This window comes from Cervus canadensis, chromosome X (genome assembly GCF_019320065.1).
Source record: "Cervus canadensis isolate Bull #8, Minnesota chromosome X, ASM1932006v1, whole genome shotgun sequence".
Classification (NCBI taxonomy): Eukaryota; Metazoa; Chordata; class Mammalia; order Artiodactyla; family Cervidae; genus Cervus; species Cervus canadensis.
This window is the reverse complement of record NC_057419.1, coordinates 84,772,713-84,790,771: the sequence shown is the minus strand read 5'-3', so window position 1 is coordinate 84,790,771 and position 18,059 is coordinate 84,772,713. Positions and strand designations below refer to the sequence as shown.

The 18,059-nt window shown below is 35.4% G+C and overlaps 1 protein-coding gene across 2 annotated transcripts in view; it reads right to left on the bottom strand.

Annotated features, from left to right (window-relative positions):
- The window catches only part of PCDH11X (protocadherin 11 X-linked), a 985,621-nt gene that overhangs the window by 310,434 nt on the left and 657,128 nt on the right, over positions 1–18,059 (bottom strand). For both annotated transcript variants that reach the window (XM_043458684.1, XM_043458686.1), the window contains exon 6: positions 15,723–15,921. In XM_043458684.1, the coding sequence (XP_043314619.1) occupies positions 15,723–15,921 (199 nt within the window). The remainder of the gene's footprint in view (positions 1–15,722; positions 15,922–18,059) is intronic.

The window sequence follows — 18,059 nt, the reverse complement described above, 5'->3', positions numbered from 1 at the left end:
TTTTTTTTTTTCAGTAGAAGGATAAAGCTAAAGCTGTTGTCAATTGGCAACACGATGGACATTATCAGGCATTTGTCTTTCTTTTACCTTCAGAATCCAGGAGCATTGAATTTAGTCCCTTTCTTCAAGTGGGACAAAACTAACAGAATTGATATTTGATAATGTACTCCTTAGAAATACTGATTGATTTACCTTTCAAAATCTGTGACTTCAGATTTGTTGAGCTAATTTGAATTATTTATTTATTATACATTTCCCTCCCTGGACTGACACTACTATACAGGCTAAGAATGAACACAGTTTTAGGAAACTCTTCATATACATAGCCAGCTGAGCGAGAATTCGCCTAGGTGGATACTTAACCTTCAAAAAGAGTGTAACTTTTTAAATATGTTGTTGCAAAAACCACTACAATATTGTAAAGTAATTAGCCTCCAACTAATAAAAATAAATGGAAAAAAAAAAATAAATGCATAATCTAAAAAAAGTAAAAAACAAAAAAGAGTGTAACTTTGCTTTCTTAGTTTGAATGCATTTCCTATTTGTTTCATGTTACAATATTAACAAATGGTGTCATTCACTTTTATTCTTGTTATGATATGGAAATTAATGTGTGGCTTTGTTAAAAAATGCATTTAAAAATATTGGAGGACTTATGAAGTCAAATTTCCTGGGTATTTGGCAACAAGAAAAAGTACCTAAGTAAAATTTGTATGAGTAATATTTGTTAAATTGTAGATTTAGATGATTTTTTCTGACATCTTTTGGAAAAGTAATGGCTACTGTCCCCTTAAATATATAAACCAGTATTGTTCTTCTTTCTATTTATGACAAACTGAATTTTTCAGATGAGTAAGTAACACAGTGTTAGTATATCAAATTTGCCTGAAAAAAAAAATATGGATAGGTTTATTTTGCCTTTAGCTGTCTGACTCCTAATGTTCTTAATTATGAAGGGCTGAGTTTTAATGATCCATTATTAGGTGAGCTTTTTAAAGTTACCATTTTTTTTCCACCAATTTCTACATTTAGAATTAGATATTCAACTAGTCAAACATTCAATTAATAATTACTGTGGTGCTATTCATGTCAACAGTATCTGCAGAACAAGACAAAATTTGGCATTTTTCTGAATAGTATTCTAGTTAATAAAATTCTTCTGTATCAATTAATTAGATTACTTGTAGAGGATCAATCAAAATGTGTTCCAGGGAATGAATAATTACTTCATTATTTTGTGAACTAACTAGTACCATGTTAAAAGTGCTAAGCATACCTGATCTAGTGAAAGAAAAATGAAAGTCAGAGAGATGTGTCAACCTGAGATATACTCTAGTAGGCAGATTTATCATTTTTTTAAATTAATGAAAAAATATATTCCTTTTTATTTTAATGTAGAATTTCTTTAGCCCTAAATGTTATTGGAATTATGGTTTTTTTTCTTTTGCATAACAAGAAGGAGAAAGTAGAGCATTACAAAACACTTTTTTTTTTAATTGATGAAATTTTACACATATCTTGTTATTTTAAATCCAAATTTTTGACAATAGACCAAAATTTTCAGGTAGAGAGGCTTCATTTGTGAAATGACCACATAAAATAAGAGGCTTCAAAAAATGCAGATGACATAACTTTTACAATTGAAAAATCATTAAAATGTGGAAGTCTTTTTTCCCCTTTATTTAGGAGGATTTTTTTTTTTTCTGAAAATGAACTGTTACAACTAGTAAACTGAAGACTGATGAATATCTTTAGTAACATTTTTTTTTCACTATTTCTTCCAAAGAAACATGGATGTTTTCTATGATCAGTTAAATTATAGCATACTAGCAGATCATTAGAAATTTGGAAGTATTGTTAATGTTTTTGTTCCAGTTCACCCATAGTGAGAGAGTAGCAAAACATCCTCTATTTAAGGGGGGAGAAAAAACACACACACACACACACACACACACACACACACATGTTGGCTACGTGTGTATGAACTACTCAGAAATCTCTAAAGTTTAACATGGTAGACTAATATTTCCATGTGTCTCACTAATATTTCCATGTGTCTCAGAACTTAGTCTGAATTATAATATTAGAACAATGCTTTACAAAAGAATGTCATAAAGTATTTTTAAGTCTTATCTTCATAAATTATATTTTACCTGATGCTACTTGCAAATAAATATATATTCAATGTATGAACATAAAGTGAAAATGAAAGTGTTACTTGCTCAGTCGTGTCTGATTCTTTGTGACCACATGGACTGTAGCTCACCAGGCTCCTCTGTCCACAGAATTTTCCAGGCAAGGATATTGGAATGGTTAGCCATTTCCTTCTCCAGGAGATCTTCCTGACCAAGGGATAAAATCCAGGTCTCCTGCATTGCAGGCTGATTCTTTACCATCTGAGCCACCAAGTTAACCATATGAAATAGTGAAGTGAAAGTTGCTCAGTCATGTCCAACACTTTGCAACCCCATGGACTGTCCAGTCCATGGAATTCTCCAGGCCAGAATACTGGATTGGATAGCCTTTCCCTTCTCCAGAGGATCTTCCCAACCCAGGGATTGAACCCAGGTCTCCCACATTGCAGGTAGCTGAGCCACAAGGAAAGCCCTATGAACATAGGGCCCTATGTAATCTAGTGTGTTTAGAGTAGCCTCGAGAAGATCACACTGTCCTAAAGTCTCTTAATGCTATATCTTGACATATGCAATTCTCAGCAATACATAGTCATATTCTGTTTTCTACTACGGCCATGGTCTTGTAAGTCTCCACAAGATTCTTTGAAAATGAAAAGATATAATCTGTTACAGTATTCACAGTAACCCAGATGCAACCAATAATACTTTATATAGGCTGGATTTTTGTTTGCTTATATTTTTACTAATTAGCTAGCTTCAAAGAGCAGGGTCTATTTGAAATTATACACATAATATGATGGGGTTATGATGGGAGAAAAGTTCTGTGACATTGGCTGTCAGCCAAGGAAGAAAAAACTTCATAGAATGGTATTAAGTAACCCTCATACCAAAAGCTAAAGTCAGGAAATAGTAATTGTGAAATTTAAAAACTAAAAAAAAACCTTCAAGTGGAATGAGACAGAATATTTTATTAAACTTGTCTCCTGAAAGAGAAATGATTGGACTGAGTCTTCTTGTTTCTACTTTATCTTAAAAAGGGAAGTTAAGGGGGCAGTCCTAAGATGACAGATGAATAGGATGGGGAGACCCCGTTCGCCCCCACAAATTCATCAAAAGATCATTTGAATGCTGAGCAACTTCCACAAAACAACTTCTGAATGCTGGCAGAGGACACCAGGCACCCAGAAAGGCAACCCATTGTCTTTGAAAGGAGGTAGGACAAAATATAAAAGACAAAAAGAGAAACAAAAGAGTTAGGGATGGAGACCCGTCCCGGGCAGGGAGTCATGGAGGAGGAGAAGTTTCCAAACACCAGGAAACCCTCTCACCAGTGGGTCTGTGGGGAATTTTGGAATCTTAGAGGGCAACATAACCAGGAAGGGGAAAAAAACAAAAACAAAAACAAAACAAAACAAACAAACAAACAACAACAACAACAACAACAACACAGAATGCGTGCCTAATGGCAACTCCCAGCAGAGAAATAGCCCAGACACTTGCATCTGCCACCAGTGAGCAGGGGCTGGACAGGGAGGCATGGGTTGTATGCTTAGGGTAAAGACCAGAGGACAATCTGAGGGAGCTAAAGTGAGATAGCAACCCAAACTGTGGGGTAGCGAGAAAGAAAGAGAGAGAGAGAGAGAGAGAGAGAGAGAGAGAGAGAGAAAGAGAGAGAGAGAGAACTTTCCCGTGAAAAGTTCTAACCTAAAGTGCAGCCTGGCCCACACACAGAACAAAGGATTGAGTGAATATCAAAAGAGAGCTAGCGAGCTGCAGATCGGCCAATCCTCCCACTGGAGGCACAGAGGCAGGCGGGCAACAGCCAGAGCCAAAAGACAAGGGGCAATCTTGGCCCCAGAGATGGCATCCTTCACCAAACTGTGAGCAGGCTCCCAGTTGCTAGCCAAATCTTCCTGGGATCCTGGATGGTTGACATCTGCCAGGAGGGCTGTAGCCAGAGATCAGCTCCCCAGAGGAGAAGCCTGGCACACCTGAGATGGCATTCTCGTGGCATACCCATTAAACTGAGCGACTGGGACTGGGGAGGTGATTAAGATGCACAGCCCACGTGGGACAGTGCGCGTGCCAAGCACTTGGTCGCCTGAGCTGCTTGGACCTAGAAAGGGCACAAAAAACACACCCAAGCTAGTCTGTGCCTTTGTGGAGTACCTGAGAACCTGAACTTGAGCAGCTTAGACCTGGGAAGTGCATGAAATGCAGGGTCTGCTTTGGACAATACCCCTGCAGATCAACCTGGAGCCTGAGGAGTGTAGACCCAGAAAGCACACGCTACTGTGAGCTGGAGCAAGCCCAGTGTGGGCCATACACTGCCAGTACTCCCCATGCACACCAGTGATATTTGTTTCCAGTGTTCTTCCCTCCACACAGCACAGCTGAACAAGTGAGCCTAAATAAATGACCCCCTTCCGCCCCTTGTGTCAGAGCAGAAATTAGACACTGAAGAGATTTACCAACAGAGGGAGCCAAAATAAACAAAGAAGAGGGAGCCACTCTGGAAGTGACAGGTACAAGAGATTAAAACCCTGTAGTTAGCATTGACTAAGCATTGGAAGGGGCCTATCGACTTTGAGAAGAAGTATAAGCTGAAACAAGCAACTGTGTTAAACTGAATTGACCCCATGTTGCCCTCAACAGCTCCAGAGAAATTCCTATATTTTTACTACTATCATTTTTAATTTTTTAAGTTATTTATTACTCATTACTCCTTTAATTATCATTTTTATAACTTATTAACTTACAAAAAATACCCTATTTTTAAAGCAAATTCCATATATATATATATATATATATATATATAATTTTTATAATTTTTGTGATTGATTCTGTTTTGTATTTTTAATATTGTATTTTTGAGAGTCTAAACACTAGATTTTTAATCTTTGCTTTTGGGTATTTCTTATCAATTTTGTACCTTTAAGAATCTAATCTTCAGTACCCATTTTTACTTAGGGATGTGATTTCTGGCTTGATAGCTCTCTCCCCTTTTGACTCTCTATTTTCTTCCCCAGGTCACCTCTATCTCCACCCTCACCCTTCTCTTCTCTACTTAACTCTGTGAATCTCTCTGTGTTCTGGGCTGCTGAGAACGCTAAGGAAATTGATTACTGGCTAGATTTGTCTCTCCCCTTTTAACTGACCCTCTTCTCCTCCTGGTCACCTCCATTTCTCTCCTCCCTCTTCTCTTCTCTATGTAACTCCATGAACCTCTCTGGGTGCTCCAGACTGTGGAGAGCACACAGGGAATTGATTACTGGCTAGATTGCTCTCTCCCCTTTTGATAACCCCTCTTCTCATGGTCACCTCTAACTCCCCCCTCCCTCTTCCCTTCTCCTTATAACTCTGTGATACTCTCTTAGGGTCTCTCACTGTGGAGAATCTTTTCACAATTAACCTAAATGTTTTATCATCTGTGCTGTATGGATGGAGAACTCTTGAGGCTACTGTAAGAAAAAGACTGAAAGCCAGAGGCAGGAGGCTTAAATCCAAAACTTGAGAATACCAGAAAACTCCTGACTCCAGGGAACATTAACTGATAAGAGCTCATCCAAAAGCCTCCATACATACCTACACTGAAACCAAGCTCCACCCAAGAGCCAATAAGTTCCAGAGCAAGACATACCATGCTAATTCTCCAACAATGCAGGCACATAGACCTAAGCATTAAAATACAGGCGGCTCAAAGTCACACCAAACCCATAGACACCTAAAAACTCACTACTGGACACTTCATTTTACTCCAGAGAGAAGAGATCCAGCTCCACCTACTAGAACACAGACTCAAACTTTCCTAACCAGGAAACCTTGACAAGTCACTACTCCAAACTGCACCCACCCCCCACCCCCCAGCAGGGAGCAACCTCCACAATAAAGAGGAACCACAAACTTCCAGCCCACAGAAAGGCCACCCCAAACAGAGCAAGCTAAACAAAATGAAAAGGCAAAGAAATATTCAGCAGGTAAAGGAACATGATAAATGCCCACCAAACCAAACAAAAGAAGAGGAGAAAGGGAGTCTACCTGAACAATAATTCAGAATAATGATAGAAAAGATGTTACAAATTCTTGAAAACAAAACGGAGTTACAGATAAATAGACTAGAGAAAAGGATTGAGAAGATGTAAGAAATGTTTAACAAGGACCCAGAAGAAATAAGAAGGAATCAGTCAATAATGAATAATGCAATAACTGAGATCAAAAGCACTTTGGAGGGAACCAACAGTAGAATAACTGAGGCAGAAGATAAGATAAGTGAGGTGGAAGATAGAATGGTGGAAATAAAAGAAGCAGAGAGGAAAAAAGAAAAAAAAATAATAATTAAAGGAAATGAGGGCAACCTCAGAGACCTCTGGGACAATGTTAAAAGTCCCAACATTCAAACCATAGAAGTCCCAAAAGAAGACAAAAAGAAAGCCACGAGAAAATACTTGAGTAGATAATAGTTGAAAACTTCCCCAAAATGGGGAAGGAAACAGCCACCTAAGCCCAAGAACAGGATAAACCCAAGGAGAAACATCCCAAGAAACATATTAATCAAATTAATGAAGGTCAAACACAAAGAACAAATATTAAAAGCAGCAAAGGAAAAGCAACAAATAACACACAAGGGGATTCACATAAGGATAACAGTCTATCTTTCAATAGAAATTCTTCAGGCCAGAAGGGAATAGCAGCACATACTTAAAGTGATGAAAGAGAAAAACCTACAACCCAGATTACTGTACCCAGCAAGGATCTCATTCAAATATGAAGGGGAAATCAAAAGCTTTACAGACAAGCAATAGTTGAGAGAATTCAGCACCACCAAACCATCTCTTCAACAAATGCTAAAGGATATGCTCTAGACAGGAAACACAGAAAGGGTGTATAAACTTGAACCCAAAACAACAAAGTAAATGGCAATGGGATCATAATTATCAACAATTACTTTAAATGTAAATTGGTTGAATGCCCCAACTAAAATACAAACACTGGCTGAAAGTATACAAAAATAAGACCCCTATATATGCTGTCTACAAGAGACCCACCTCAAAACAAGGGATGCATACGAACTGAAGTGAAGGGCTGGAAAAAGATATTTCACACAAATGGAGACCAAAAGAAAGCAGGAGCAGCAATAATAATATCAGATAAAATAGACTTTGAAATAAAGGCCATGAAAAGAGACAAAGAAGGACACTACATAATGATCAATTGGTCAATCCAGGAAAAAAAAATCACAATTATAAATAGATATGCACCCAACATAGGAGCACCACAATATGTAAGGCAAATGCTAACAAGTATGAAAGGAGAAATTAACAATAACACAATAATAGTGAGAACTTTAATAACCCCACTCACACCTATGGATAAATAAACTAAATAGAAAATTAGCAAGGAAACACAAACTTTAAATGATACAATGGACCAGTTAGACTTAATTGATACCTATAGGACTTTTCATCCCAAAACAATGAATTTAACCTTTTTCTCAAGTGCACACGGAACATGCTCCAGGATAGATCACATCCTGAGCCATAAATCTAAGCTTGGTAAAATAAAAAAAAAAAAAAAAACTGAAATCATTCCAAACATCTTTTCTGAACACAATGTGGTAAGCTTAGATGTCAACTACAGGACTAAGCTAATAAAAATACAAACATATGGAGGCAGAACAACACACTTCTGAATAACCAACAAATCATAGAAGAAATCAAAATATGCTTAGAAACAAATGAAAATGAAAACATGACAACCCAAAACCTATGGGATTCAGTAAAAGCAGTGCTAAGGGGAAGGTTCATAGCAATACAAACTTACCTCAAGAAAGAAAAGAAAAATCCAATAATAACCTAACACCTAGAAAACTTGAAAAAGAAGAAATAAAGAAACCCAGGGTTTGTGCAAGAAAAGACATAATAAAAATTAGGGAAGAAATAAATGAAAAAGAAACAAAGGAAATTATAGCAAAAAGCAACAAAACTAAAAGCTGGTTCTTTGGGAAGATAAATAAAATTGACAAACCATTAGCCAGACTCATCAAGAAAAAAGGGAGAGAATCAAATCAACAAAATTAGAAATGAAAATGGAGAAATCACAACAGACAACATAGAAATACAAAGAATGATGAGACTACTATCAGCAACTATATGACAATAAAATGGACAACTTGGAAGAAATGGATGAAATCTTAGAAAATATAGCCTTCCAAAACTGAACCAGGAAGAAATAGAAAATCTTAACAGACCCATCACAAGCATGGACATTGAAACTGTAATAAAAGAAAAAAATAATAATTGTCTAACAAAAAAAAGCTCAGGACTGGGAGACTTCACAGCTGAATTCTACCAAAAATTTAAAGAAGAGCTAACACCTATCCTACTCAAACTCTTCCCAAAAGTTTCAGAGGAAGGTAAACTCCCAAACTCATTCTATGAGGCCACCATCACCCTAATACGAAAACCAAAGATACCACAAAAAAAGAAAACAAAGACCAATATCACTGATTAACATAAATGCAAAAATCCTCAACAAAATTCCAGCAAACAGTATCCAACAACATTTTTAAAAGATCATACATCATGACCAAGTGGGATTTATCTCAGGGAGGCAAAGGTTCTTCAATATTCACAAATCAAACAATGTGATACAGCATATTAACAAATTGAAAGATAAAAACCATATGAGTATCTCAATAGATGCAGAGAAAGCCTTTAACAAAATTCAACATCCATTTATGATAAAAACCCTCCAGAAAGCAGGTGTAGAAGGGACATACTCAACATAATAGAAGCCATATGTAATAAACCCACAGCAAACATTATCCTCAATGGTGAAAGATTGAAAGCATTTCCCCTAAATTCAGGAACAAAACAAAGTGTCCACTCTCAGCACTACTATTCAACACAGTTTTGGAAGTATTAACCACAGCAATCAGAGAAGAAAAAGAAATAAGAGGAATCCAGGTTGGAAAAGGAGAATAAAAACACTCACTGTTTGGAGATGGCATAATCCTCTACATAGAAAATCCTAAAGACACCATAGAAAATTACTAGAGCTAATCATTGAATATAGTAAAGTTGCAGGATATAAAATTAACGCACAGAAATCCCTTGCATTCCTATACACTAACAATGGGAACACAGAAAGAGAAGTTAAGGAAACAATTGCATTCACCATTGCAACGAAAAGAATAAAATACTTAGGAATAAATCTACCTAAAGAAACGAAAGACCTATATATAGAAAACTATAAAATACTGATGACAGAAATCAAAGAGGACACAAATAAATGAAAAAATATACCATGTTCATGGATTGAGAGAATCAATATAGTGAAAATAAGTATACTACACAAAGCAATCTATAGATTCAATGCAATCCCTATCAAGCTACCAACAGTACTTCTCACAGAACTAGAGCAAATAATTTCACAATTTGTATAAAAATACAGGTAACTTCGAATAGCCAAAGCACTCTTGAAAAAGAAGAATGAAACTGGAAGAATCAACCTGCCTGACTTCAGACTATACTACAAAGCTATAGTCATTAAGACAGTATGGTACTTGCACAAAGACAGAAATATAGATCAATGGAACAAAATAGAAAATCCAGAGATAAATCCATTCACCTATGAACTCCTTATCTTTGACAAAGAAGGCAAAAATATACAATGGAAAAAAGACAATCTCTTTAACAAGTGGTGCTGGGAACTGGTCAACCACCTGTAAAAGAATGAAACTAGAACACTTTCTAACACCATACACAAAAATAAACTCAAAATGAATTAAAGATCTAAATGTAAGACCAGAAACTAAAAAGCTGCTAGAGGAAAACATAGGCAAAACACTCTCTGACATAAATCACAGCAGGGTCCTCTATGACCCACCTCCCAGATTAATGGAAATAAAAGCAAAAATAAACAAATGGGACCTAATTAAACTTAAAAGCTTTTAAGCAAAGAAAGAAATTATCAGCAAGGTAAAAAGACAGCCTTCAGAATGGGAGAAAATAATAGCAAATGAAGCAAGTGACAATGAATTAATCTCAAAAATATACAAGTAGCTCATGCTGCTCAATTCCAGAAAAATAAATGACCCAATCAAAAAATAGGCCAAAGAACTAAACAGACATTTCTGCAAAGAAGACATACAGATGGCTAACAAATACATAAAAAGATGCTCAACATCACACATTATCAGAGAAATGCAAATCCAAACCAGCATGAGGTACCATTTCACACCAGTCAGAATGGCTGCTATCCAAAAGTCTACAAGCAATAAATGCTGGAGAGGGCGTGGAGAAAAGGGAACCCTCTTACACTGTTGGTGGGAATGTAAACTAGTACAGCCACTATGGAAAACAGTGTGGAGATTCCTTAAAAAATGGAAATAGAACTGCCATACAACCCAGAATCCCACTGCTGCGCATACACACTGAGAAAACAAGAGTAGAAAGAGACACGTGTACCGCAGTGTTCATCGCAGCACTGTGTACAATAGCTAGGACATGGAAGCAACCTAGATGTCCATCGGCAGACAAATGGATAGGAAAGCTGTAATACATGTACACCATGGAATATTACTCAGCTATTAAAAATAATGCATTTGAATCAGTTATAATGAGGTGGACAAAACTGGAGCCTATAATACAGAGTGAAGTAAGTCAGAAAGAAAAACACCAATACAGTATATTAACACATATATATGGAATTTAGAAAGATGGTAATAATGACCTCATATGTGAGACAGCAAAAGAGGCACAGATGTAAAAAGCAGACTTTTGGACTCTGTGGGAGAAGGCAAGAGTGGATGATTTGAGAGAATATCATTGAAATATGTATATTTACCATTTGTGAAATAGACGATCAGTCCAAGTTTGATGCATGAAACAGGACACTCAAAGTCAGTGCCCTGGGACATCCTAGGGGGATGGGGGTGGGGAGGGAGGTGGGAGAGGAGTTCGGGCCTGGGGACACATGTGTACCAGTGGCTGATTCATGTCAGTGTATGGCAAAAATCACTGAGATATTATAAGTTAATTAGCCTCCAATTAAAATATATTGATTAATTTTGAAAATTAAATAATTAAAAAGAAAAGAATCCACCTACAATATAAGAGCCACAGGAGACATGGGTTCAGTCCCAGGGTTGGGAAGATTCCCTGGGGAAGGGCATGGCAACCTACTCTAGTATTCTTGCCTGGAGAATCCCCATGGACAGAGGAGCCTGGCATGTTACAGTCCATAGCATTGCAAAGAGTGAGACACGGCTGAAGCAACTTAGCACACATGCACAGGATGGAAGGAAAGGATGGGGGCAGAACACTGTTTTCAAGTGAAAGGCTATGCAGAATTATTCTATATAAAAATTAAAATCTACCCCTCAGGCCAGTGTGAGGAGGGAAGACCAGAGTCCCCTGCTTGTTCACGTCATCATGCTCTGCCCCTATCTACAGATACTGAGTAGTATGGATAAGGCATACTCTCTTTACATTTCGGCTCACATTTCTACCTCTTCCCTCAATCTGCCTTTCTACTAAAAAGGAAAATAAGAGTTGATACACTGAAGGGAAAACTGAAATATTAAGATAGCAACCTGAGACTTCATCATACTTCTTAATTGTTTAAGATGAAAAAAAGATAATCTGATTTTATTTTATTAATGATTGTCTGATATCTTTTGGTTAGGGAATATGTTCAAAAGTTACTTTGCCTAGATAGTGTTCTATGTGTGCACTTTTAGCTGTTGGAAATCATATTGAAATATCACATTATGGAAATTATGTGAAATTAAGCATATCTTAAAAGGAGAATTTGAAATGAAGTCGAATGTTTTATATTTTTAATTAAAAAAAGAAATTTACTTTTAAAAAAAGATAAGTTAGTATTTTTGGCAAAAGACTCAAGAGAATGGATCACATAATTTCTTCATCTAATTAGCAGATTTTTTATCAACCTCGAAAGTATATTTTAAAATGATATTAATAAATCCCTCTTGCAAATTTTGGAGAAAATCTTATTCATAAAAGTTATAATTCTATTTGTTTTTGTGAACTTACAGAGAATTTTCAGATCTATTTACTCTTTTGGGCAATTCATTAGTAGAAAAGAAAGCAGATTGAGGATGTGATGCATTTCAAAATATGAAATGAGAACTGCATAAATTAATTCTATTGCTTAAGGACAGCATTTATTTCCTCTAACAGTTTACATTCTTATTTGTAGTGCTATTGACTAACACTGCACACTTTATTGGCATCTGCTGCATATCACAAAACCCATTATTATGCACTATTTCAGAGCTATAGAGCTTCTTTTTGAAGAATTAAAGTACCTTACTATCTATATTAGCCTAAAGAGATGATTTTGCTATGGCAAATTTTGTCATCAGCTGTTTTTTTTTCCTTAAATCAAAGCAAAACATACATGTATATGCTAAAAATCTCACTAATATGCCATATTAAGATAATAGACTTCATTTAAAGTGAAATATGCTTCTGCACTTATATTATGGTCCTTTATTGTCGAAAATGAACAACATTCTCTTAGAACATGATTTAGAGGGAAATTTCTGTTTCATCGGTAGACTAGGTAGCTAATATGACTCAGAGCAAAAATAAATTTTAAACATTAAGACATAAATATTGTCACAATTATACAGAAATGAATATTCATTTTAATTATCTATACCCATTATATAGTTTATTAAAATAATAAGTAGCAAAAATATATCATTTGTAGTATCATTAGTATTGCCTACAGCCATTGCAACTTGAAAATAAAGCATAATAAAGTACTTCACTAACTTGAAATTTTCCATTGCTTCATCCTATAGAGTAATTATGAACAAAATATTTAGTATTCAAAATTATTATAGTGTCAATGTGATGAAAGAAGAAAAATGTTTAGTCCCTGGTAGAAACAAGCTTTAAAAATAAAGCTCTCAAATATGTCAGTTCATAGATTTTTACTAACAGCTACACTTTTTTTTTTTTTAAGTATGGTTGATTTACAGTATCATATCAGTTTCAGGTATATACTTGCACTCTACTAATAAAATCAATTCCTGCAAAGAACTCTTCATTGAAATGTTTTTAAACAACTGCCTATTAATATGTATAATTGAGATAAATTAAGCTGTGCTTAATTTTAAATGTCTTATAATAAAGTCTAACCCATGCCAATGTGGTATGCTCCTTTAACTATCAATAATATAACATCTTAGTCTTATTCAGCTTGACAATATTTTTCAGGGTTATGTCCATACTGTGGATGCTTCCTCTGAGTTTACTCTTTAATGATTGCTATACAGTCTTCTAAGAAAAGTGTTTAGTAATGCATATAATATGCAAAAGAATCAGTTCTATTTTATAAAAATGATGCTTATTTCATCTATATACTTCTGTTACAAGGTAGTGGTAGGTCTACAATTAAAACAATAGTCTATGAAGTAATAAAGAACAGCCTTTGCTTAATGCATATTTGTTACTTATTACTATATTCTTATTAGAAATTGACTCTGAGTTCATTATAGCAGAAGATACAGTCACAGCCATGTATTTCCTCCAGAAGTCATTATGTCATGTTACACATAAGTAAATGAAAGGTAGATCAGCATTGTATATTACAGAATAATTTTTCATCCTTAGAATGAATGTTGATAAATTGTTTTAAGCATAAAATTGAATATAGAGATAGATGTTTAGTACTTTCTGAATTTTGTGTCTAAAATGTCTCTAAAATGTTCATATTAAAAACATCTTTAATAGCCAGCATGTACTTTTGTTGGGGCTCCCCTGGTGGCCCATACAGTAAACAGTCTGCCTGCAATGCAAGAGACCCGGGTTTAATCCCTGGGTCTGGAAGATCCCCTTGAGAAGGAAATGGCAACCCACTCAAGTATTCTTTCCTGGAAAATTCTATGGACGGAGGAGCCTGGTGGGCTACAGTCTACTTTTGTAGTGCAAAAAAGTTTGTTATACTGTCACTGGTTCTTAGTATGTATGTTTAGTCTTAGATTATATCCTGATGTTTAGCCAATAATTTCCTTTATTTTTTTTTTTTAGTTTAGAAAATACGGATTAAAACACAATGATAGGGAGACCATTTTGTTCTCAAAACTAGAGGTTTACTTAAATTATATATCCATACAATCCATAATGCTCAAAATTTTAGGAAACAGGAAGAATAAAAGTAAAAACAGACCCCAGCAAGGGCCACAAAAGAGATTTATAATTATTGATAAACAGGATGCTATAAAGCATGAGACTCTTGGGACAAGTTCAGAGGGAACAGTTCATAGTCTTGAAAACAAAATATGATCCTGGGGTCAGAAAACCAACACCAGACTGTTTCTCAACTGCCGTCTCAGAGTTACATGTTTTACATATCTGGTGGAAAATCTATAGATAAGAATATTAGTCTGAGTTATTTATTTGTTATTGATTACTGTTTCTTAGTTGCTCAGTGGTTAATGATCACTTTGTTTTTTGGCCCTGAAGGCCACATGAGTTATAGCTTAACCCCCTTCATATTCTTTCCTTCATGGCTGAAAGTATAAAAAAGCTGGCTTGGATTCGGTTTTGGCACCTTCACATTGGAGTGGTGTTGGTCCCCTGATCCTCTCTTTTCACTGAATTCTTGTGTCTTGTTTCTCATTCTCTCGCCGTATCGTGCTTTAGGAAACCCTGCTTGCTGAGCTGGTCTCGAAAAAAATGCCTTTCAAAATTTCTGTTTAATGTTAATTTATCTTATATGTTACTTGGTCTCTTTTTTCTTCTTTCTACATCACATATATGGTAAACTTTTTTGGACCTATACAACTTTATGTATATAAAACATATCTGAGGCAAAGTATAATTCTTCAAATACAAGAATCTCCTGAGATATGTATAATCTTATAAAATTTTGTATTTCCCAAAATTATGAAAATATAGGGATTTTCAAGATACATGTTCAAGATAATTTAATGAACTTCATGATCCTTTTGAAGAGTTCAACATTTCTGAACTGTGCAAAATATAGCCTTTAATGCCTTCAATCTGAAGATTAAATCTGAACATCTTTCTAAACAGCAACATGATGTAAGGTATGTGGTTTCAATACATTATTGAAAACCTCAGACCAGTTTTTCTACTTGGAGTCAGGATCACTCATTTCCTCAAAAGAATTAATTGTCTATGGTTCTTATCATTGTTAAAAATTAAAAATTAAATCTAGAAAATACTTTATATTAATTATAAAATTATTTCTGTACACAAATAAATAAATAAAATAAACTGTCTGGTTTTGTATAGATAGATAGATAGATATAGATATATAGATATATGCATAGGTAAATAAAAAGTTCTATCTACGCCTAGACAATATGACTATTTGATTTCATAGCAAATTTCAAAGTAGATATGATCACAAATTTCAAAAATTATAAACTGCTGCATATATGCCTTCCACTTAATTTTGTATTGCTACCTTTTAAAAATGTGTTACTAACACATTTAAATTGGCCAGTGTTATTATGGTTACAGTTGTTTTACTTGCAAACACAATAAGCCCTTTAACTTCAAGACTCGGGAGGTATCAACTTACTGGATTCAGGATCCGAGTTGCCATCCCCTTCAGTGCGGTTGTTGTTTACAGCATGATCAAAGTACTCCTCCTGAGGATAGCCAAGGGGCAGGGCATGGGATGTGCTGGGAAGGCTGCCTGCATCATGGTCTCCCAGTCCACCATCACTGTTGCTTTCTTGAGAGCCTTCTGGTAGGTGAAATGTGACACGCCGCTGGGACTGAAAGGAAAACAGAAAATTATAGGGTTTCAGCTATGATCTGATTAATTGCTTAATGCATCCAATTTAGAAAATGTATTATTTCAGCTGTCTAGTGAAGTCACATTAACATTATCTTGAGTTGTGAACAATTTCAGGCTTTTGTAAACGGTTCATTCTGTGTTCAAACCAGCTTCACCTGGCAGCAGAGTTGCTTTTATTATATTTTTAAGCAGGGCACATCCAGTTACAGGATAAAAGTCAACTTGTTCTAAAGCTAGAGGCTGTCACCCATGTAGACATTCAAGCACATTGGAAATTCTGATAATCATTTGAACATGGGTTTATTTAACTATAATTTGACAAGATTTCATTTTTTGAACAATAAGCCTGAATAAATATAAAAAAAAATGTTATTGCTATATCTATAAGATTCTGTCTAGCTGAGACAATAAATAATAATACAAATTTATTCAATCATGTAGACTTACAAATTAAAGTTACAAGCCATCTTTTCCAAGAGTCTTAGGGGAAATATTTTGATTTGGAATTTATTTAAATTGATTCTATACTCTAAAAATAAAAATAATTAGATGGTATGGACAACAGGTGATAATTATAGAAGCAAACTATAGGTTTCATCTCTGATGGTAAATATAGCAGAACATTAAAAACATACACATGCCAACATATAAAGGTGAAGCATTTGAAGCATTTGGTTCATGATATCCAGTAGTGTGATAACTTCACCAGATGTAGCAGTGATTTTGTTTGCAGAATTGCTATATGTAGTAGTTACTCTCCAAAATAGCCCTGACAATAAACCTCACCTCTTGGCATTCAAATCTTTATGGAGTCCTCTACCACAATGAATATGGATAAATCCTGTGTAACCAAACCTTGTAGCTTGTGCCTTGCTCCCTCAGAATATTCATTCAAGAAAATCAGCTGAATTGAAAGAAGTATGACTAATGGGAGACAGCCATACCATGAGGAAGTTCAAGCTGCCCATGTAAAAAGAAAGGTAACAAATACAATACCCAGAAAGACAAAGCTGCTCCAGCCATTCAAATTCAGGTGCCAAATATATATGTGAAGAATCCATTCTGGGCATTTAGTTTATGGCCTCATTTGAACCATCCATCCCAGCCATCTCCAGATATTTGAGTCACATGTTTAAGATATCAGTCATTGTGAAGCAGAGATAGAAGTCTCTGTTGTGTACCACCTAAATTCCTGACCTAAAAAAATGTCAAGTACAACTGGTTTTTGTTTTATGCTCCAAAGATCAGGGACAATTTGTTATGTAACAATAGATTAACCAAAAGATTTAATTACTAGTAGCATGAAAGATGCAATTTAGAGATAATTAAGAAATTTATGCATCTCAAAGGGTACATGTAATCAGGCACTAGGAATTTCCATGAAAGAATGCATATACTGTCACAAGTTCAGGCTTGATAGTCAGCCATTTCTTCAGAGGCTGATATTGCTATAGACTGTACGCTTGTGTCCTCTCAAAATTCATATGTTAAAAACTAATCCCCAGCATAATGGCACTTGGAGGTGGGATCTTTACAAAGTGCTTAGGTTACAAGGGTGAAGCCCTCATTAATGGGATTAGTGTCCTTATAAAACCAGCCCTAGATACCTCCCTCTCCCCTTCTTCCATATGAGGACACAGTGGGCTAATTTTGTCAGTCCAGCAAAGCTGCATTTGACTATTCTCTAAGAAGCCATAAGCTCATTTAGTTATAGATTAAACTTCATTTGATTCTAAAAATTATTTATAGTTGTTAACATATTTTCAGTTACTTCAAGTAAAATATTACAATTTATGCTTATGCAACTTTATACTATAGACATTTATCTACAAATAGTTATTGTATATAATTGAATGTCAAAATAATACTTAAGACACAAATTAAAAAGTCACTGTATATAAAATAAGCCAGTTTAGCATGAGACTATTTCACAGTTGGTGGTGCTAGTGGTAAAAAACCCACCTCCCAATGCAGGAGATGAAAGAAACATGGGTTTGATCCCTGGGTCAGGAAGATTCCCTGGAAGAAGGCATGGCAACCCACTCCAGTGTTCTTGCCTGGAAAATTCAATGGACTGAGGAGCTTGGTGGCGATTACTGTCCATAGGGTCTCAAA